At 35.5% G+C, this 23,021-nt stretch overlaps 1 protein-coding gene and 1 pseudogene across 3 annotated transcripts in view; one reads left to right on the forward strand and one right to left on the reverse strand.

Annotated features, from left to right (window-relative positions):
- Nucleotides 1-1,388: 1,388 nt before the first annotated feature.
- Slf1 (SMC5/6 complex localization factor 1) overlaps nt 1,389-23,021 on the reverse strand; it is a 66,826-nt gene continuing 45,193 nt past the window's right edge. For all 3 annotated transcript variants that reach the window (XM_090331614.1, XM_090331616.1, XM_090331615.1), the window contains 7 exons: nt 22,817-22,964; nt 12,178-12,323; nt 11,373-11,536; nt 9,980-10,110; nt 8,043-8,135; nt 7,474-7,656; nt 1,389-2,788 (listed from right to left, as the gene is read on the reverse strand). In XM_090331614.1, the coding sequence (XP_090187740.1) occupies nt 2,307-2,788; nt 7,474-7,656; nt 8,043-8,135; nt 9,980-10,110; nt 11,373-11,536; nt 12,178-12,323; nt 22,817-22,964 (1,347 nt within the window). In that variant the 3' untranslated portion in view covers nt 1,389-2,306. The remainder of the gene's footprint in view (nt 2,789-7,473; nt 7,657-8,042; nt 8,136-9,979; nt 10,111-11,372; nt 11,537-12,177; nt 12,324-22,816; nt 22,965-23,021) is intronic.
- On the forward strand, nt 4,745-5,763 carry LOC150064213 (aurora kinase A pseudogene; annotated as a pseudogene).

The following is a 23,021-nucleotide window of genomic DNA, read 5'->3' on the forward strand; positions in this document are numbered from 1 at the left end:
CTCGATTTAAGGCAATTCCCATCTACTGAAAACCCATCTAAACAAATAAGCCTGGTATAGTTAGTTTATGCCTGTAATCACAGTTATGTGGAAGGCTAGGAAGATCACAGTTATGAGCTTCAAGAGAAATTTCCAAGACCCTATCTGAAAAACAGCAAACAAAAAAGAACTGGGACAAGGCTCATGTGGTAGAGTGCTTACCTGGTGAATGCTTACCTAGTAACTGAAATATCCTATTCTTAGAGGCAGAGCACTCATTAGCATTTGAGTATTTCATAGCATTTCATCAAGGCTTGTAGTTGGCAGACAGTACAAAATGCTAATGACTTAAGTGCAACCAAATAAGTATTTCTTAAGAAACATCAAAATTTAGAAAACTAAGTTTAGAGGTACTGTTAAAACTAACAATAGAGTTAACAGTCATCAACTGAAACAATTACCTTACCAACTAAAATGATTACCTTCTTTTTTTGTTTTTAGTGATTTACTATAATCAAAACAGCAGGTAAAAACTAGAAATACAGTAATATTTATTCTCAGATGACAGTAATATTTATTCTCATAATGACAAATCTAAATTCTAACATGATGAGGATACTTGTTACTTTCGCTTGATACCGAAGGAAAGCAAAGCTCAGGGATTCTTCCTTCTAAATTAGTAACAATCTAGACCAAGATTTGAAATCACATATCAAGCCAATGTTCTCAAGTATCTGTTTATTTAGAAAATATAATCCTAAGTGGTTTATTTTACGTGGGGGGAGGGGCATTTTTGAGCCTCTTTTGCTAAAGACCACTTTCCTATCACTTGAACAACAGTGTCACTTGTGGCTTTTTCTGAGTAGTTGAAGGCATTGGCTGCCTTCAAATGTTATCCTCTGATCAACCGCCTTAGTAGCCAGGATTACAGGCATGAGCCTCTGATGTCTGGCTTCCACTTCTATTTTTTAAGTGGTTAACTGGATATAGTAGTCATATATCACAACTTTTCCTGCCTGGGCTGGTTTAGAACTGAGATCCTCAGACCTCAGCCTTTTGAGTAGCTAGGATTACAGGCATGAGCCATTAGCACCTGAGACTAAAAGTACTCTTATTATTTGAGGAACTAAATTTAAGATCCTGCCAAGATCCGAACATCTTTTAGTTTAGGATAAGTCATGTCTTCCCTGAAACTTTGGTTTATCAGGTAAATAATAACTGAAAGAGATTTGTATGATGTCATACTTGAAGACTAAACAGAAGCTATCATTTCTTACATAAAGACTAAGACTAAAAAACTATTACTTACATATTTATGTAAAAACTTTTTTAAAAAAATATAGAAATCTGATATTTTAATTTAGCTTATACTAATGTAGCAGTTTTCACTTTATATATAAGCCCAGTAAAAAGATACTAAATATTTTATTAAAAGATCTATTTTCAACATAAAATAGAACAGATTAATTGCTGTGAATCACTTAGTTATACAAAAGCTAAGAGGAAATGGGGATGTTTCTTTTCTAGTTATATCACAATGTAACTTATTCCCACCAGTGAAGCATCTCTAGTTTCAAAAGTAGTTATTATCCATGGGTCTTCTTTTAGTCTTTACTGTCAAGTGGCTATTAGGAAAGAACTGAAAATGGAAACATTACTCTGTAAATTCTTACTGCATTAAAACTTTGAATAATTACTTAGATGTCACTCCTTAGCATAAGAATTAATAAAACCTATTATGTAGTAAAATGTTTTCACTTAGAGAACATTGGTTATATGAAGCAGTAATGCGTTCAGTATCTGATCTGCTAAAATGAAACACTTAAAGGGACTCAATTGTCAGATTATGCTACATAAAACCCAAATATTAAAGTTTAGAAATGTTTATTTCATAAATACACAAAACTAAAATGTACGTTTTAGCCATTAGCCTGTAAAGAAGAAATGGAGTTACAGGTTAATAGATGAATATTTACATGAATATCCTGCCATGATTATATGACCTACAACATCTAGAGGACATTACATTTTGATTTGAAAAAAATATTTAAGTTACTTCTTTTACATATACAATATAAATAAATATCATTTTCAGAACAAAAATTCTTGAGGATTAAAGAAAGTTGTTTATACTTAAAACTTCTGAGCCCAATTCTACAAACTGGAAAAAGTTCCATCCTTTATTTATGTAGAAGTTTGATAAGTGCTTTTAAATTCAGCCATGTTAGAAAGAATGTCAATGAGCTATGACACCTATGATGCCTATACAAAATGACAAAGCAAGCCAACTGGTTTTAGAAATATGACTCATACTGCCTGAGTCATCTTCATGAAAGCTCTGTGACTGACCGACACATTATTTCCAATGTCACCAATAAGGCCTCAGTATGTACTCCTGGACACAGTTTCACGTTCTCAGGCAGTTCCTTAAGAATGGTTGGCAGCTTCTGCAATGTCTTAATATTTCTAGCATAAAGATCCAATAACCAGTCAGTATGAGCACTAGTGGTTTCTCTGTAACTAATACAAGCCATAAGCAGCTCATTTAAATGAGTTAACCCTTTGAAAGCTAAAATGAATTCTGAAGATAAATTAAAAACAGAACAAAAATTTAGCAACATTCTACTTAGTAAAAATGAACCAAATTCAAGTTGCTGGTGATAGATGTGTTTCTCTGTTTGAGCATGAAAGTTCTCTACTGTATCTTCTATTTTTGTAATAGCAAATAGTTCTTCCTTGAGTTGAGGTGATGTCACATAATCCAAGGGCAATTCTCCTTTTGAGTCTCTCTGCTGTAAAAGCACCGGGCCTGTGAAAATAAAATACACAGTGTTAATCGTAAAACATTTTTATTTTGGCAGCTTAACAGCTGTTTTCTCACTTTCTTTACCCAAACGATGCAGTGCTCTTTCCAATCATGTTTGTTTTAATTCATGTTGACATAATTAATTGGCTATACATGTTGACTGCCTAGTAAAGGTGTATTTTTTAAAAGTGAAATTCTAGTCATTTACCTAAAAGCATTTATCTTAAATAAACAGTAACTGATATGGATAAATTAAAAAAGCTTTCATAAAAATATGTCAATTAATATGTTAAAATAACTTCAGTAATCCCAGAACTAATTAACTAAATTAATATATCCTAACTTCTATACAAGAATCAATGTTATCTCATGAACAAGAGGAATAAGTTCCCCTTTCCACTGCTGATAAATGATTCTGGCAGTGAAAAAAATGAAAAGCATTGCAGACAAGTAACACATTACTTATTATTCACTTATGTTTAATGTTTGTATGGGTGAATGATTCACAAAACTCAAGTGTTAATCCTTCTGAATCAATCTCAAGAGTAATTTATCTATTCTATTCAAGTTATATTCATTTAACCACAAAACACTAAAGAGTTTATTATAGGTAATGAAGATGAGGTAAGGAACAAAGCAATATGGACACAATATTTGGAAACATGGCAAATCAGATTCTTTAACTATGTATTTGGACATAAAAATGTTACATGGGACAGAGAAGCTTACTATTAACATACATATTATACATATTCTCTGAAACACAATAGATTTTAAGTGCTTAGATTCTTTTTTTTTTTTTTTTGGTCACTTGTGGGACTTTAACTCTGGGCCTGGGTGTTGTCCCTTGAGCTCTTCAGCTCAAGGCTAACACTCTACCCCAGGTTTTCTCGTGGTTACTTGGAGATAAGAGTCCCACGGACTTGTGTGCCTGAGCTGGCTTTGAACCACAATCCTCAGTTCAGCCACCTGAGTAACTAAGATTACAAGTGTGAGTCACCTCACCCAGTTTAAGTGCTTAAATTCTTAATGATGACTTTGACCTGGTAGAGCTACAGAACCCGACAGAAAGTGTATTTACCATAAAAGAGCAACTGTTGATGCTATTTAATCAATGTATAAATTAGGGAAAATAATTTGAAAATCCAACTTTATTTCTTTTCCTGGGTTGACATTTCCAAACAAAGCCAAAAAAGTTCTGAATTAATCCTATTAGTACACATCTACAACTCTCCCAGCAGAGGATTATAATAGCTCAAAAGCTGTGCACATAAGGTCATATAGGATGAGACTAAATAAAATGAACTCTAGGATATGGAAACAAGAGGTTTATCATGGGTGATTGTTTTTAATGTACTATGTTATTTCTTTTCTCTTTTTGCCCTTATGGTTAATCTCATGTTTCTGTATCTGACTTGGTTACCTGGTATATTGTATATATGTTTATTTGTTTATTTGAAATGGGAAGGGGAGGGAAAGATAAGGAAGGGGAGAGGAGGGGAGGGAAGGGAAACAAGATGATTGGGAGGGGGAAGGAGAACAGGGACAAAAACATGAGAAAGGGTATCAATGTGTGAGAACTAATGTACCTACTACTACCTGACAAATGTAACTGTAACCCCTCTATACATTATCCTGACAATAACATTAAAAATATATTATATATAAAATACAATCAGAGTAGCTGAAAGAAAGTCCAAAATATAATGTCTTCTTGTTAGGTCTAGCAAGCTCCTAGCACCAAATATAGGATTATTATTTTCCAAAAAAAACCAAACCCCAAACATATAGATAAAGTTTTACCAATATAAAAATGTAGCCCCAAATGAATGCTAACAATGATAACGTCAAAGCATGTTATAGGCCCAAACCGCAAATCTGACTAAGGCAAAAGTAAGTATAATTGCAAAATGCTCTTGATAGATACAAGTAGATGGCTGGGCTCTTGGAGGACTCGGTGGCATGGGTCTAGAAGTGGAAGCTGGATTACGGGCACTATGGACACATCTAAAGAAAATTGCATTTCGGGGCCTTTTAAGGCCGCACTTCCACTAGGGGATGGTCCAAAACATGTTCCAGTGGCTCAGCAATTTCCCTTGTCTGCAAGCAGTGGCCAGGCTCAGCAGGTATTGTGTCCTCCAAATTCCTCCCAGAGAGTTCCTTTACAAGCACAGAAGCTTGTCTCCAGTCAGAAGCCCATGCAGAAATAATTGCAGTCAGCTGCCATTGTTCTGGGGTCTCCTGGCCCCAGAATGAGCAGCCCCAGCCATTTGGCATGAGAAAAACAAAGCAAGTTTATTCTTGCTCAACTGGAGAAGGCAAAAGCAGAACATCAACTCAAAAGAGAAGTGGAAATACAGTCCCATCTCCAGCATCCTAATATTATCAGGTTATATGGCTATTTCCATGATGCCACTAGAGTATACCTAATTCTTGAATATGCACCGCTTGGAAAAGTCTACAGAGATATTCAGAAGTTATCCAAATTTGATGAGCAGCAAACTGCTACTTAAATCACAAAACTGGCAAATGCTCTGCCTTATGGTCATTCAAAGAGAGTCATTCAATGAGACATCAAGCCAGCAGGAGAGCTTAATATCACAGACTTTGGGTGGTTCTCCTCCAGAGAACCATTCTGTGTAGCACCTTGGACTACCTGCCCCCAGAGGTGACTGAAGTCCGCATGCATACAAAGAAGGTTGATCTCTGGAGCCTTGGAGTCCTGTGCTATGAATTTTTAATTGGGAATCTTCCCTTTGAGGCACGCACATACCAAGAGACTTATAGGAAAATATCCTGGGTTGAATTCATTCCCTGAGTTTGTGACAGAGGGAGCCAGGGACCTCATTTTCTGACCGCTAAAGCACAATGCAAGCTAGCAGGAGACTCTGGGAGAAGTGCTTGAATACCCCTCGATTATAGCAAACTCGTCAAAACCACAGAGTTGCCAAAAGAGCAAAGAATCGACTGGCAAATAATTTCACTGAAGCTTGGGGAGAGCCAGAGCTGCCCTACAATGCTTTGGAAGACATACCCTGAGATTCCCTTCCATTGACCACCTGCCGTCACTGGAGCACTGAAGGACGGTGCCCGCATAGTGGATGGGCCATGCCTCTACCGTGCTATGCTCCACAAAAGTGATGCTTGGATGCCACAGCATCCTGCTGCTCTCACTGGTTTCATAATCTGGTGGCAAGTTCCCCTTTGCCATCCACACGGATGTCCAGCAGATGCCCTCGAGGTAAACCAGTTCTGTTTGCTCCATGACAAGGAAAGTGACCACTTTGCCTGGCTCAGCCAGCTAGAACTGTATATGACCTCACAGTACCTGAGCGTGTAACTTATTGGGTGGCCCAGCCTGGGCCATTCTTTAAACTGTTAAAGTAAAGGTTTGTGTGTGGCAAAAACCAAAACAAAAAAACAAGTACCTCATCCATGTAGTATAGTTCACTAGTAAAATTAAACTGCTTGGTACAATGCTGTATTTTACCAAAGACCTATACTTACTCCAACAATGGCTATTATATCACTTATACTATTCAGCGCAAGACCAAATACTAACTTGAATGTCAGATACATAATTGAGCAGAAAAAATGGCTTAAGAGGCAAAACATTGTATTTATTAAACAAATATTACTGAAAAAGATAGAAGAAAGGAAGAATATGAAATGGTGCTAGTAAAACAGACATTCTAGGGCCTTTAGGGGGCAGAAGAACACTATAAATAATCAAATGTCTTTAAGCTATCATGCTGTATATTTTTCTTGCCTGTGTATCTGGCAAAACAGATATCTAGAGAATAAGCTGTTTATATATATATATATATATATATATATATATATATATGTTTAGATGATTTAATTACAAAATAAAATGTGAAATTCTAAATTGAAAAATAGAATCACGTTAAATTCTAAATTGAAATTAGTACAAATAAAAGCAATACAAAATTTATACAAATCTGATTTCACATTACAAGCTTATCAACAGCTTTTTTTTTCTTCATGTAAGAATGTCACCGAAAAGGGGCTTGCTAGAAACAGATAAAAAATCAGCAGAAAAAGCAGGAGATGAGTATCAAGCTTAATTTGCCTTCTTAACAACATCCCTGCATATCAATTACTACCATTTGCAAACCCTCCTACTTCATCTTAATTGACTGTAAAATGTGAATACAGATAAATATTCTGAGGCTATCTTTTCATAGCCTGTAATGAGATGACATAGTGTATAATGAAATACCTTATAAAAATAACACTAAATTAGTAGATATAGAAAATAACATGAATGGAAAATCCAAATAATCACAGTAACCCTGTATCCATGTATTAATGAACTTTCACAGATGACAAGTTCATCAAGATGTCACATACGTTAAGTAAAAACACTACTAAAATCAATATATTCAATTAAAAATACTTACACATGAAACTCAATAGGCTTAATACATGCACACATTCATATATATGTACATACATACACATAGTATGAAAAAGTTCTTATCACAATTAATGAACAGTACTAAATCCAGAGACTTTTCACCTTACGTCATCATTACAATGAAATAAAATCATTTTTGCTTACAGATTTTAAAAATAAAATGCTATCTTCCTCCAAGGCTTTCATTAAACAACAACAAAAAGATCTGGGTAATTTATCAAAACCCACTTAGCATAAATGCACTCACCCCCATGTTGTAGTAGCAGCTTGCCAATTTCTACATGTCCGTTTGACAGTGCATCATGCAAAGGAGTCACTCCGTCCACTTGAGTGAGCAGATCTACCTCTGGACAATGTTTTAAAATTTCCTGGACACATACTGTGTTACCATAGTTACAAGCTTCGTGCAAAGGCGTCCAGCCAGCATTGTCTAAATTAGAAATCAAGGCAAGTTTTAAAACAGCAATACTTTTGGCTATGATGTATTGATGCTCTACCTCTCAGTATTACTTTGTAGGTGCTTCATCTACAAAAAAAGAGCTTTGCTAAAAATGACCAAATTGCAAACATATTTCTATTTTTAAGAAAATTTAAGCTAAATGATAATTTTAAAATGTTATTTTGGAATGGACTAAAATATAAACATCAAAAATATTCTGATACCATTAGTTGCAAACCATTATACAGTGTAATTTAGTTTTACTAATGGTAGTAAAAATTCTCGTAAATTTACTTGAACTATTTTTCTTATTGTGACATAAAGCTATTCATTACCACAAATTCTAAGACATGAGACCACAAAGATATACACCTTACCTTTAACATTGATGTCTACTCCTGGCAAAGAAAGAAGTAGTTTCAATTTCTCCACTTGGTTATTTATGCAAGCTCTATGCAGGGCTGTTTCTCCTGCCATAAAAAATTAATAGATTATTTCAGAGAAGACAAGATAACAACTGAAAGAAAATAATCAAAGGGCATGAACTAGAAGATCTGGCCTCTTGCCAGGTAATTATTGAGTTTTTTCTTCTGACTCGTTTAAACATCTCTTGCATTAGAAAGGAGGGAAGGTAGAAGAACCTCACCAATGCACAGAACTTCCTGTGCTATCAGCAGTTCAGCAATGTAATTCTACAGCAAAAGGTTTAACACAGGCATTGTATCTCCGCAGTTCAAGGTTTAAAGCTTCAATCCTGCTATAAAAACCCCAAATGATCACAGAATACTGAAAATACTGGATTTTGCAGCAATAAAAGTTTAGAGTGCAATTGCCCTCTCTTAAATTTATTCACGATCCTACGTTAAATGTATGGCTCTTTTTATACAGCATTTATAGCTTAATTCAAATGACTGTTTCTGGCTAAGCACGAGTGCCTCTACACACTCAAGTATAATTCAGAACTTCAAATCCATTAACAGATGGTTTGCTGCTTCTCAATAGGCTGGCTGGCTTGGCTACAGCAGCACAGAGAGGAAGAAATGGAAGAATCTTAATATAAATACCACACACACACATTTAAAAAATCTCTAGTACCATTTAAAGCTGTGTAAGAGTAACAAATAGAATAGTAATGCTTTTCCTATGGGGAATATAATCAGCTGCTGATTAAAATTATCAATATCCATCTCTGTTATAGATGAAATAAATAAAAGTGATACTTGAAAGTAGGAAAAACTATTAGAAACTTGTAAAAAGTAATTGCTCAGGAAATAAAATTCTGAATTATGTTTACTCTTGCTATGAAATATTAAGTAACACATTTTTAGTGTTTTGTTTTCTAGATCATCTCTAACTTGTAGCAAAACATTTCTTTTATATGTTTGGAAAAGCTTTTCAAATTTTCTCCTTTTTCTCAGTTCTCGTCTCTCCCAGTTCCTTCTGCTTATCAGCTTAAAGTCATTCATATTCATTTTGCGTTTTGAAACAGTAAAACAAAGAACTGATTTATGAACTTAGTATCAGGTTTTTGTCTAATATGCTTTTCCAGTTTTTGATCAAATGGTAAGTTATTTTGACTCAGTGATATGCCAATTATGAACATACACTGAAACACTGAGAAATTCACTAACACTATTCCCACTAACTCTTAAAAAAAAACAAAAATAGCTTATAAATAATGAATTCAATAATAAATTTTGGGCATGAATGACTTTTCAAATACAACTTGCATTTTTCACATTACAATATATCTAAGTAAAAGAAATGCCAGAGTGACTTATTACAACTCAATTCTTGTTATTTCATTCTGTAGGTACTTAAGTTCCAGTACAGTTAGAATCAAAAGCCAAATACATTTCATAGTCTGGGCTCTGCGCCTAGAAGAAAAGAGCCCATATGCTTAACACAGCTATGTAGCATAGCCTACTCCTCATTCTTTGTTCACAAAATGTCTAGGACTGAATGAGATGAAGCCCTGAATTATACTTTCAAATCAGATGACACTGATCCTAAGCAGCACAGATAAGGTGGAATAGAAAAGTAAGGTGGGCAAGTTTAGAATGAACCCAATGAGTACTACATACTTTGTAGTATCTGGAAAGGCAAGGGGGGAAAAAGATATCACACCAAGTATTAAATGATTACTTTCTTTGTATAGATGACAGTTCAAGAAAATTACATGCTATCCAAGAAGGTATTTTTTGGACCTAGTCCAATATTTAAGTTCTGGTATTCATCAGGGCAAATAGCTACTTTTGCAAGAACTAACTACAACCATGACAGTTCTCGGCATAAATTGAAATGCTTGGAATACCTTTTAAATTAGTCTTGCGAAAATTCATCTTTGTAACGATGGAGGGACAATTCTCTTTGGAGCATGACAATTCTCCTTCTGATTTCTTTTTCATCTTTTTAAATGAGGAACATTTAGTGAGGGTCAGCTCTCTAAAAGCAAGACATAATGAAATCTTGTTTTTCATTAAGTCATGTAAACATACCTAGTTTTATTGTTTTGTATCTAGTGTACATTTTTTTTGGCTAATTTTCAAACTGAGATGAACAAATAGGAAAAATTCTTTTGAGTGTGTGTGCGCGTAAACACGTTTGCATGTGCATGAGCTGGTCCAGGGCTTGAACTCAAGGCCTCAAGTTTTTTCGACTTTCTTGCCCATAATTGGCATTGTACCATTTGAGCAGTATTTCTACCTGGACATTTTATTGGTTAACTGGAGATCGATTTTCACAAACTTTTTTTTTTTTTTTTTTTTTGCCAGTCCTGGGCTTGAGCTCAGGGCCTGAGCACTGTCCTTGGACTTTCTCAAGGCTAGAGCTCTACCACTTGAGCCTCAGCATCACTTCTGGCTTTTTTTCTATGCACGTGGTACCGAGGAATCGAACCCGGGTCTTTGTGCATGCTAGGCAAGCACTCTACCACTAGGCCAAACTCCCGGCCCCTCTCACAAACTTTTTTGTCTGTGCTCATTTCAAACTGTGAAGTTCCTGATTCCAGTAGCTAGGATTAAAGGCATAAACCACTGGCACCAAGATATATACAAACAATTTTTAGGCTTGACCTTAGGTCCTTGAGCTCTTGCTTGGCTTATTCACACAGGTTAGCTCTATTTAGTGACTTTATACTTCTGGTTTTTGGTGGTTAATTACATATTAAAGTCTCAGGCTTGTCTGCCTGAGCTGGCTTTGAACTGTGATCCTCAGATCTCAGTTTCCTTTAGAAGCTAGAATTACATCCACAAGCCACCACTGACTTTGTACAGTTTACTTTCAGAGAGTTTCTCCTTTAGAGAAATAACAATTTTAAGTATCTGCCATGGCCATGCATGCTTTTTCTTTTAAATTTTATTGTAAAGGTGATGTACAGAGAGGTTATAGTTACATAAGTAATGAGTGCATTTCTTGTCAATTACTGTTACCCCCTCTCTTTTTCTCTCCTTCCCTCCTCCCTGTCTCCCTCCCAAGTTGCCATGCATTCTGAAAGGTGTCTATATTATAACAAACAATTTAACGAATAGTTTTCATTAAGGGGGATAAGCATTTAATGTGTGTGTGGTACAGAAAGAAAATGCTGACTGTGTGCACTTATAGATCTTAATTGAATTTTGTTCAGATGAATATAATTTAGACAGTACTTCATATAATAGAAAAGTTCAAGAAACAAATAAAAAAGCAGAGCTCAGATAACAACTTACGGTAACTCTGGTGGACCTTCAACTTGTTTCTTCTTAGCACCATTCAACATTAGCAAGGCTCTCTGAGATTCAAGGCAAGGCCGCTGTCCTATTTTCTTTAGTATCTGTATCTTTCCAACACCATGTGAACCAGTTTTCCCCAAAGCCGGCAAATAAGAACATACCTTTGCAAAATAATATTATATGGCTTTCTTAATTACAAAGAAAGAAGTAAAAAGACATTACACAATTAAGTTAGGATATTTTCTATTTAATACCTTTGATGTTCATTTAAGAAAGTTCATTTGATCAGTCTTTTATGCCCAACTTATGGTTCATTTGTATATTTTTAAATTTAGAACTTGCGTCCAAAAAGCATTTTGCTATCTCCATTTTTATAATGGTTTTATTCAACAAATGTCTGGAATCGTTTTTCTAATATTAACTTTTATTCACAAAAATGATCAAAATGTCTATTCATCTATTTTTGAGGTAGAATTATAGGTCTTTAATGGGTTCAAAAGATCAGTGAATTATGCTATCTACTTACTAAATCCAAGAATGTTACCTGGTCTCATGCCTACCTATTTAAGAAACTGAGATCTGAGGATCACTTTTCAAAGCCTGTACAGAGAACTTCAGGCTCCAGAAGTGCAGCTGTGGCTCAAGTGATAGAGTACTAGACTTGGGCAAAAAATTTCTGGTCACCCAAGTCTTGAGTTCAACCAAAAGGAACAAAGGAAAGAGGGAAGGAGGGGAGGAAGGAAATAAGAAAGGAAGGGAAGGAGGAAGGAAGGGAGAGAAGAAATAATAACAAAGAACTTACCATTTTCTGAAGAGTGAGTGGCTCAGAGGCAATATTGCTGCAATTTTGTAAGCACAACTTTTTAAAAACTGCCTCTGCAACAAACATTTGAAGCCATGAAGAGGAAAAGGAGCAAATGAAAACTTCTAATTCCTGTGAAGAAAAGTCTATAGGAAACAAGAGAAGTAATTAAGTTATTGCTATATATAATTTTTTTTCCTCTATAGGTTATTTCCTCTGTGGACTTAAAGGTATTCTTGCCTCCAAGAAAAAATTTATGGTACATGTTTTAACATTAACAAAATAATCATTTTGGGGACTGGAAGTATGGCCTAGTGGTAGAGTGCTTGCCTAGCAAGAATGAAGACCCAGGTTCAATTCCTCAGTACAACATACATGGAAAAAGCTCAAAGTGGGTCTGCGCCACAAATGGTAGTGTTCTAGCATTAAGAAAGCCCAAGGACAGTGCGCAGGTCCTGAGTTCAAGCCCCAGGACTGGCTCACAAAAAATCATCTTTATTTTGCCAAATCAAAGTCTTCAAGTTACATAAATAAAAAGATATACATAGAATAGATAACATTGTAGCATTATGATTACACCAATATATGAAATTTTATCACTGTATTTCCAATAATCATTAATGAGCACTTCCAGTTGATCTTTTGGAACACTGTTTTTTTTTTCCCCTCATTACCTTCCCCATCCATCCATCCATCCATCCATCCATCCATCCATCCATCCGTATCTGTCCATCCGTTCACAGTCTCACTATGTAGCTCAAGTGTTTCTGAACTCCAGTTTCCATTTTCTGAGTATTGGAATTACATGCACGTGCCACCGCACTTGGTTCTAGAGTACTTAATTTTAAAATAAACAGCTATGTGTTTTCTTTGCAAAGATCAGTGAAGTTGATTAAAAATTATACTACATTCTCTGGTAACAACCACAAACCTTAGAAAAAAAGATTAAAAAACATAAGAGACTATGTAAGGACGTCAATGGATGTTTGCATCGACCCTCTTATTGAAGTAAATTTAAATGAAATTTCAACAAGAGAAACAGTACACCAATGGCCTCAAACCTCCTATACCAAAACCTCACATGCTCCAGTAAGTTATGAGGATATTCATGTTGAAAAAGAAGCCTATCTGAAGGTCTACAGGTATACTGTTATATAGTAGAGGACCAAAAAAAAAAAAAAAAAAAGATCAACATGAGAAACAGTCCAGAGTTTGGTTTTTTTTGGAAGTACTGGGGTCAGAACTTAGGGCATCATGTTTGCTAAGTGGAGACCTACCCCTTGAGGCTTTTTCATGGTACTTTTGACAAGTTTCCCAAGTAACTAAGATTATAGGCTAGAACCATCACACTTGACCCTGCAGTGTAAGATCTTGAAGGGCAGAGTCAAATTTTGAGCCGTTCATACAATGTTTATAACTAATCTATGCCCAGTAAAAATTTAGTATATGACAGGTAACAATAATTTGTAATAGAAAGCCAAGGCAGCAAATCATTTTAAAGAAGCTGATTTCCACTGTGGTTTATAAATTTCCCTAGGAACAATAAAAACATTCCATTCCAGGGAAAAGCTGCAACAATATGTCGCAACAAAACCAACACTACAGAGGATTCTCAAAGATGTTCTATACATAGAAAACCAAAATAAATACAATATAGGGAAAGAAATGGCACCTAAACAGCATACCATCTAAGGACCACAAGAACTGTCAAGACACAGGCCCAAATAAAAGCTTTTAAAAATGGTAGGACCTAATAAATATCTCTCAATCCTAACTCTCAATATCAATGGACTTAACTCTCCAATTAAACGGCATAGGCTGTCTAGTTGGATCAAAAAGCAAGAGCCATCGTTCTGCTGTCTTCAAGAGACACATCTTACCCAAAAAAACAATCATCTTTTGAAAGTGAGAGGTTGGAATAAACTATCAAGCTAACGGCTCCCATAAACAGGCTGGAGTTGCCATCCTCATATCAGATAAAATAGACTTCAAACTAAAATTAGTAAGAAAAGACAAAGAAGGTTGCTACATACTACTAAAGGGATCTTTCCTCCTGGAAGACATAACGATCCTAAATATTTACATACCCAATCCCGGAGCTCCAAACTTCATCAAGCAAACTTTACTTACACTGAAACCATACATAGATCGAAATACAGTGATTGTTGATGACTTTAACACACCACTCTCACCTATGGACAGATCAACAAGGCAAAAACTCAACAGAGAAACCTTAGAACTGAACAACTATATAGACCAACAAGATCTAACAGACATCTGCAGAATATTCCACCCAGCAACAACACAATATACGTTTTTCTCAGCAGCACATGGAACATTTTCCAAAATAGATCACATCTTAGGCCATAAAACAAACCTGGTCAGATTCAGAAACACTGAAATTATTCCATGCACACTCTCAGACCACAAAGGCATCAAACTGGAACTGAACACACATCTCCACCAACGAATACCCTGTAACTCATGGAGACTGAACAACACATTGTTGAATCACCAATGGGTCATCGAAGAATCAGAACAGAAATCCAACAGTTTATGAAATTTAACAGTAAGGAACATACAAAATACCAACTCCTTTGGGACACAGCAAAGGCAGTACTCAGAGGAAAATTTATAGCGTTGAGTGCCTACAACAACAAGTTGGAAAAATTGCAAACCAACAAGTTAATGTCTCACCTTAAGCTCCTGGAAAAAGAGCAACAAACCAACCCTAATCCCAGTAGAAGAAAGCAAATTATTAAAATCAAAGCAGAATTAAATGATTTGGAATCCAAAAAAACTATAGAAAGAATCAACAAAACAAGGAGTTGGTTCTTTGAAAGAATTAACAAAATTGACAAGCCCTTAGCAATTCTTACCAAAAAAAGAAGAGAACATATCGAAATAAACAAAATCGCAGATGAAAATGGTAATATCACGACAGAAATTACCAAGATCCAGAATATCATGAGGGAATACTTCTCAAACCTTTATGCCAACAAGTTTGAGAATCTAGATGAAATGGATGAATTCCTAGCCAATATTAACATACCCACACTGAACCAAGAACTAAGCCAACTCAACAGGCCTATTTCAAGCTCTGAAATAGAAATGGCAATTAGAGAACTTCCACCTAAGCAAAGCCCAGGGCCAGATGGATTCACAGCTGAATTCTATAAGGTCTTCAAAGCAGAGCTCACACCAATACTCCTCAAGCTCTTCAATGAAATTGAAAATGAAGGTTCCTTACCAAACTCATTCTATGAAGCCAGTATAACCCTCATCCCCAAACCAGACAGAGATTCATCAAAGAAAGAGAACTATAGACCTATATCTTTGATGAACATCGATGCAAAACTTCTCCACAAATTACTGGCCAACCATCTACAACAACTCATCAAAAAAAATTATACACTATGATCAAACTGGATTCATCACGGGGAGGCAAAGCTGGTTCAACATATGCAAATCAATTAATATAATTCAACAGAAAAACAGGAGCAAGGACAAAAATCACATGATTGTCTCAATAGACGCGGAAAAGGCATTTGACAAGATCCAACACCCCTTTATGTTAAAAGCTCTGGAGAAACTAGGAATCCATGGAACATTCCTCAATGTAATAAAGGCTGTATATGAGAAACCTACTGCTAGTATTACACTTAATGGTGAAAATCTAAAGCCATTCCCTCTAAAATCAGGAACAAGACAAGGATGCCCACTCTCTCCACTCCTCTTTAACATAGTATTAGAATAACTAGCCAGTGCAATAAGGCAAGAAGCAAGCATAAAGGGGATCCAAGTAGGGAAAGAAGAAATAAAACTATCCCTCTTTGCAGATGATATGATTCTGTATTTAAAGAATCCTATAGACTCTACTCCCAAGCTCCTTGAGCTGATTCAAAGCTTTGGAAGAGTAGCAGGCTATAAAATCAACCCTCAAAAATCAACTGCCTTCCTTTATGTTGGCATAAAGAGAGGAATGAGGTAATAATCAGGAAAGAAACTCCTTTCACAATAGCCTCAAAGAAAATAAAGTACCTAGGAATTAGCTTAACTAAGAATGTAAAGGACCTTTTTGATGAAAACTTTAAAACCCTAAAAAAGGAAATTAAAGCAGAACTAAGGAAATGGAAAAACCTCCCATGCTCCTGGATTGGAAGAATCAACATTGTGAAAATGACAATCTTGCCAAGAGCTATCTACAAATTCAATGCAATACCCATCAACATCCCAATGTCATTCTTTAAAGAAATAGAAGAGGCAATCCAAAATTTCATATGGAATAATAAAAGACCCCGTATAGCAAAAACACTTCTTAGCAGAAAGAACAGCGCTGGAGGAATTTCAATTCCAAACTTTAGACTCTATTACAGAGCTATAATTCTCAAAACAGCTTGGTACTGGCACAGGAACAGGCCTGAAGACCAATGGAATAGAACTGAGGACCCAGATATTAAACCACAGACCTATGGCCATCTAATCTTTGACAAGGGAGCCAAAAAAATAGAATGGGAGAAAGACAGCCTCTGCAACAAGTTGTGCTGGCAGAACTGGTTAAGCACCTGCAGAAAACTAAAGCTGGATCCTTCTTTGTCACCTTGCACTAGAATTAACACCAAATGGATCAAAGACCTGGAGGTAAAAGCTGACACACTGAAAACTTTACAGGAAGAAATAGGAGACACACTAGGCCTCCGTGGCACAGGTCGAAACTTTTTAATAAGGACCAAGAATCACAACAAATCAGAGAAAGGCTGGATAAGTGGGACTGCATTAAACTGCAGAGATTTTGTATGGCAAAGGACATAGCTAGTAAACTAATCAGGAAGCCTACAGAGTGGGAGAAGATCTTCACCAACCAAACAACGGACAAAGGCCTCATATCTAAAATATATCAACAGCTCAAAAAATTAAATCACTCCAAAACTAATCTTCAAAGTAACAACCATCCCATTAAAAGATGGGCCAAAGACTTAAAGAGAGTCTTCTCTGAAGAAGAAACAAAAATGGCCTATAGACACATGAAGAAATGCTCAACATCTCTGGTCATACAAGAAATGCAAATCAAAACAACTCTAAGATTCCACCTCACTCCAGTTAGAATGTCCAGGATCAGGAAAACAGATGCTGGAGGGGATGTGGCCAGGAGGGATCACTACTACACTGTTGGTGGGAGTGCAAACTCGCTCAACCACTATGGAAAGCAGTATGGCAGTGCCTCAAAAGGCTACACATAGGGGAGTTCTATGACCCAGCAATTCCACTACTTGGCATTTACCCAACCATCCAGAAACAAGGACATACTAAATCCACTAGCACAACAATGTTCATTGCAGCACCATTCACCATAGCAAAGATATGGAACCAACCTAGATGTCCCTCAGTTGATGAGTGGATCAACAAGTTGTGGTATTTGTACACAATGGAATTCTATGCTGCTGTCAGAAAGAATGACATCGCCCCATTTGTTAGGAAATGGAAAGACTTAGAAAAAATCATATTAAGTGAAGTAAGCCAGACTCAAAGGAACTTAAGCTCAATGGTTTCCCTCATTCGTCATAATCAGTAGAAACCTTGGGCTCTACTAGCAGAGATCTGCAATAGAGCAAAATCTTGATACATAAGGCCATATAATGTGAAGCTAACTGAAAGGACCTCCAGGATATTGAAACAAAAGCCATATAATGAATGATTGTTGTCCTTAATGTACTATGTTGTCTCTCATCTCCTTTGCTGTCCCTTGGTTATCTCATATTGGTATAGTATCTCACTTTGTTATCTGATATATTGAATTTATTTGTATTTGGATATTTGAAACTTGATAGGGAAGGGGGGAAAACCAAGACGGGTGGGGGATGTGGGGGGGGGGAAGAAAATGGGTACCAAGACATGTGAAAGGGTATCAATGTATGTGAATTAATGCACCTTCTATCTGGCAAATATCATGTAACCCTTTTACTAATTACAATAAAAATATAGAAAAAAATAAATTTCCCTAGGCTGGCTTTGAACAGTGATCCTCAGATCTCAACCTCGTGGGTGGCTAGGATTATAACCGTGATCCATGCACCTGTCAAATTAACTTTTTTCTTTCATTAATATATTTTTATTGTAATTAATAAAAGGCTACATTATATTTGCCAGATAGAAGGTGCATTACTCACAAACATTGATATCCCTTCTCATGTTTTTGTCCCCATTTCTCTTCCCCAACTCCTTCCCTTAATCTTGTTTTCTCATCTGCCCTATCCTATTTCAACTAAAGATATTGTAACAATATGAGAATAATCAAGGGACAACAGAGGAGATGAGAAAAAATTAGTTAATTTTTAAATGAGTGGAAAATAAACACATTTTGTTAAAAAGGCCTGAAGTAAGCAAATACATTAGCATAGAGGTAAGAAAGCAAAACGGAGTGCAACTTAGAGAAAGATCAAGAAAATATAATGATGTAATTCAAGAGGGTAAGGAAGCTTTACTAAAGGTCCTTTTAAGATGCAAAAGTAATACTAAATTTTAATATTTGCTTTTCAAGTAAAACATCAGAAATAATTTAAGTCAAAGATTACCAGATATATGGCGAATGTAAAGTAACCTTTCTATTAATTACAATAAAACATATATGGAAAAAAAATTACCAGGTATAGATTGATTTCTGTTTTTATGAATAAGGTATTATTGGAAGACAGATTCAGTTATGTATTATTTATAATTTACTTTCTTAATATAACCTCTAAATAGTTGATAAAGACATCCATACCCCCTGAAATGTTTTATAACTTGGCACTTAAAAAGTTTGCTAGCCCTAAATTAAGTCACTACATTAGGAATTTCAATTAGGTAAAAAATAAATTTAAGGTACTTTGATGCCATAACACATAGGAAAGAAATTCTATCTAGTGCTCAGATGGGAAATAACATGTCATCTACATGGAATTGAGGAGCATGGGATCTGATGGAAAAGAAAATGTTTTTGTTACTTGTCTTCTAAAACACTTATTTCTGTTAAAGTCTGTTAAACTAGCAACTACTATATTGAAATTAAATGAGAAAGTATCAATTTGTGAAATAAAAATTTGAAGAAAAAAAATTTTTTTAACAATTGTGGAATCCACAAAAAAGATAAAAATTGGAAAACAATGGTTACAAAAAAGATAAAAATTGGAAAACAATGGTTTTTCCTATACAAAGATTAAGAAAAAAAGCATCATTGTAATATTTGGCAAGAAAGTGTTATTATTTCTCAAATCCCATACGAAACAACTACTTTAATTTTGCACTGCCTATTAGCTACAATGAAGATATTTAACTCTTTTTTTTTTTTTTTTGGCCTGTCCTGGGCTTGAGTTCAGGGCCTGAGCACTGTCCTTGGACTTTCTCAAGTCTAGAGCTCTACCACTTAAGCCTCACCATCACTTCTGGCTTTTTTTCTATGTATGTGGTACCAAGGAATTGAACCTGGGTCTTTGTGAATGCTAGGCAAGCCCCCTACCACTCGGCCAAACTCCTGGCCCTCTTTTAAGGTGATTTACTTCATTTCGGCTTCTTGACAAAGGTTAAAAATCAAGTTTGCACTAATCAACAAAACTGAAAGCTATTAAACTGAATCAATGTTACAACTGTATGAAAGGGGTGATAGTGACATGTTGAAATGAAACCCCTTTGTATATTTACTTGAAAATAAAAAGAAAAATTGTCAGAGAAATTTAAAGAGCATTCCTATTTACAAATTTGAAAGCTATGGAATCCATGTAGGTAGGTATGCATGTGTTTATGTTTTCCAAAGTGTAAAAGTCTTAAAAATACTTTTCAGTAGGCCTGGAGTTTGGCCTAGAGGTAGAGTGCTAGCATACATGAAGACCTAGATTCGATTCCTTAGTACCACATACATAGAAAGAGCTAGAAATGGTGCTGTGGCTCAAGTGGTAGAGCCCTAACTCTGAGAAAGCCCAAGGACAGTGCTCAGGCCCTGAGTTTAAGCTCCAAGACTGGCACATATATACTTTTCAATGACATAAAATATATATCTCATCTAGTTTTGAATATTAGTAATTGAAAAGATCCTTGGCACTAAAGTAATCATGTTTCCACAGGACTGCACAGGAACATTAAGGAAGAATTTTGGCTCATATTTCCAGGGTTAGATTTGTCCTATGAAAACAGTGTAACTCTGGATAGTACTGTCATGCATCAACATGAAGGGAAATTCAGAGAGTGGAGGTATAACATATATAGTTAATACAATTCATTGTTTCACATATTAGACTAAAGTATAACTTGCATTTCATTAAAAGCAAAATTACAGTGTATTAGAAACAGGAGTTAACGCTACTGATAATCTCTAAAGGCAATTCTAATCCTGCTAAGGGTTAGCAAACTGAAAAGATTTCATTATAGAATGAAAACAAGGCATTCTGTTAGCTAAATATTTCTTCTTTTAGCCAGTGATACCCGAATTCCACTGTTTCTGAAAGGAACACCAAACTACTAGTATGAATGGTAGAAAAGAAATGATAAGGGTTCTAAAAAAAGGCTGAATTTGAGCTAAGAAATGTTAAAAATGTACTTCACAATGGATAGCTAGTCCACAAAAGAAACAGTAATCATTCCCTCAGCTCAAGAAAAAGAAAAAAAAGAAAGGAGATAAAATGCTTTAGATAAAAATCTTCTAACTTTGGTAGCATAATAAAAGACCTCTCTTTGCAGAGGGCATCATTGAATAAATTCTGAACCCAGTTATAACCTGGATTCCTATTCTAGAGTCTCTTTTCAAAGTATTATAGGAATTGAAAGAAGATTTAAGAACTTTTTTTAAGTAGAAAAGTAAGTGCATTGAAATAAATACAAAGCAAAATTAAGTATTTACCAGTCTAAAATACTGACAGTATGACATCTTTTGTCAAAGTACAATGCATGTATAAAAATGTCATGATAAATCCCCTTATTATAAACAATTGTTATGTCAATTGAAATGAATTAAAAAAAATAATCAAGTCTCACATTTGAAGCCCATAGAAGGCTCATTTATTTTAAAAAATGTCCATTTTCAGAATCTGGAGTTACAGAAACAAAGAGGGATGAACAGATGCAGGGAGACAATTTTTCCTAAACTATGAAGTTAGAGAATGTATGTAAGATTTTATGGAAGCCTCCCTCTATCTGTAGATCTAAATAATCCATGGGAGTGATAAGAAAAATAATTTTGTCATTACATTTCTTAAGTATTACTACCCTTTCCAATCAGCTTTAGAGGAAATTTTAGTAAGTAAAAAATAGATAATGTGGTAAAGAGAGGAACAATATATATGAACCACTTTTGTATGCTTCACCCATGTTTATTTCTTGTTAGAACACATTAAGTTTTAAAAAGCACAACTTTCTATGTAGCTACAGATACATGGGAAAATGTTACAAGCCATAAAAATATAAATGGAATACAAGTATCCTCATTTCAACAAACTTTTCTTTTTTTTCCCTTTTCTCTGCCAGTTCTGGGGCTTGAACTCAGGGCCTAGGCACTGTCCTTAGGTCCTTACTCTACCACTTGAGCCACAGTGCCACGTCCTGCTTTTTTGTGTATGTGGTTCCAGGGACTCGAACCCAGGGCTTTGTGCATGCTAGGCAAGCACACTATCACTAGGTAATGCTCCTGGCCCACCACCTTTCTAATAAAAAATAAAAAGATACATATAAAGGAGAAAAAGCTATCTTTACAATGAAATAGGAAAAAAATCTATTACATAAGATGGGATACCATTTTTATCTAAAAAATTAGGGAAACATTTAATAACATATACAGTTTATATTCAGGTAGTACTTTATTTTCCATTTTTTGTTTTGATTGAGACCAGACTTTGCAATATAATCCAGACTGACAGTATCTTACTATATAGATCAGGCTGACTTTGAACCCATATTTGTCATGCCTCAAGCTCCCAAGTCTTCAGATTACAGACCTGTGTCATCATGCCTGGCTTCCATATATTTTTTTCTATACTATTATCTAGTCAATTTATATGAAAATCTTCAAAATAATATATTTTTTGGATTATCAATAATGCATATATGAGGAAAGGATTCTGCAGTGTTTACAGGAAAAGAGAAGCACAAAACTGAAAAGACAGTATGTGTTCAATTACAGAAAAATGCTTACAAATACCAGAAAGACATTAAAAGGTAAAAGAGGTTATCTGTGTACACTACAGAGAATTTCTGTGGGTGCATTATGTGGTTTTTGTTTTTTTTTTTTTTTTTTTGGTCAGTCATGGGGCTTGAACTCTGGGCCTGGGTGTTGCCCCTGAGCTCTTCAGCTCAAGGCTATTGCCCTATGCCTTGTGCCACAGCCCCACTTCCTGTTTTCTAGTGATTAATTTGAGATAAGAGCCTCACATTCTTCAGTGCAAGGCTGGCTTAGAACCTTAATCCTCAGATCTCAGCCTCCAGAGTAGACAGGATTACAGGCCTGAGCCACAGAGCCCAGCTATTATGGTTAACTTCTATCTTGCTTCCTATACTGTCCTTGATATATATCTGTAAGCATAATACCCACTTTAAGGAAAGCTTCACATAGAATAAAGATTAGACTGCTTAAAGGAACAAGTTTCAAGAGCGAGTCTTATGAAATAGGTACACTTACCATCACATGACAGGGAAATGTAAGTTCCTAAATCATCAGACATGTGTCGCATCACATTTCTGCCCATCTTTAGACCAGAGAAGATCCAGTAATCTATTGCCACTCCAAGAATTCCAGTCAATAAATAAGCTAGTTCATGTTTGAATACCTAACATTAAGATGTGAAGAATGTTACTAATACGTATTTAAGCACAGAATCCGTTTT

The sequence above is a fragment of the Megascapheus bottae genome, chromosome 4 (genome assembly GCF_031878675.1).
Source record: "Megascapheus bottae isolate mThoBot1 chromosome 4, mThoBot2.hap1, whole genome shotgun sequence".
NCBI classification, from domain to species: Eukaryota; Metazoa; Chordata; class Mammalia; order Rodentia; family Geomyidae; genus Megascapheus; species Megascapheus bottae.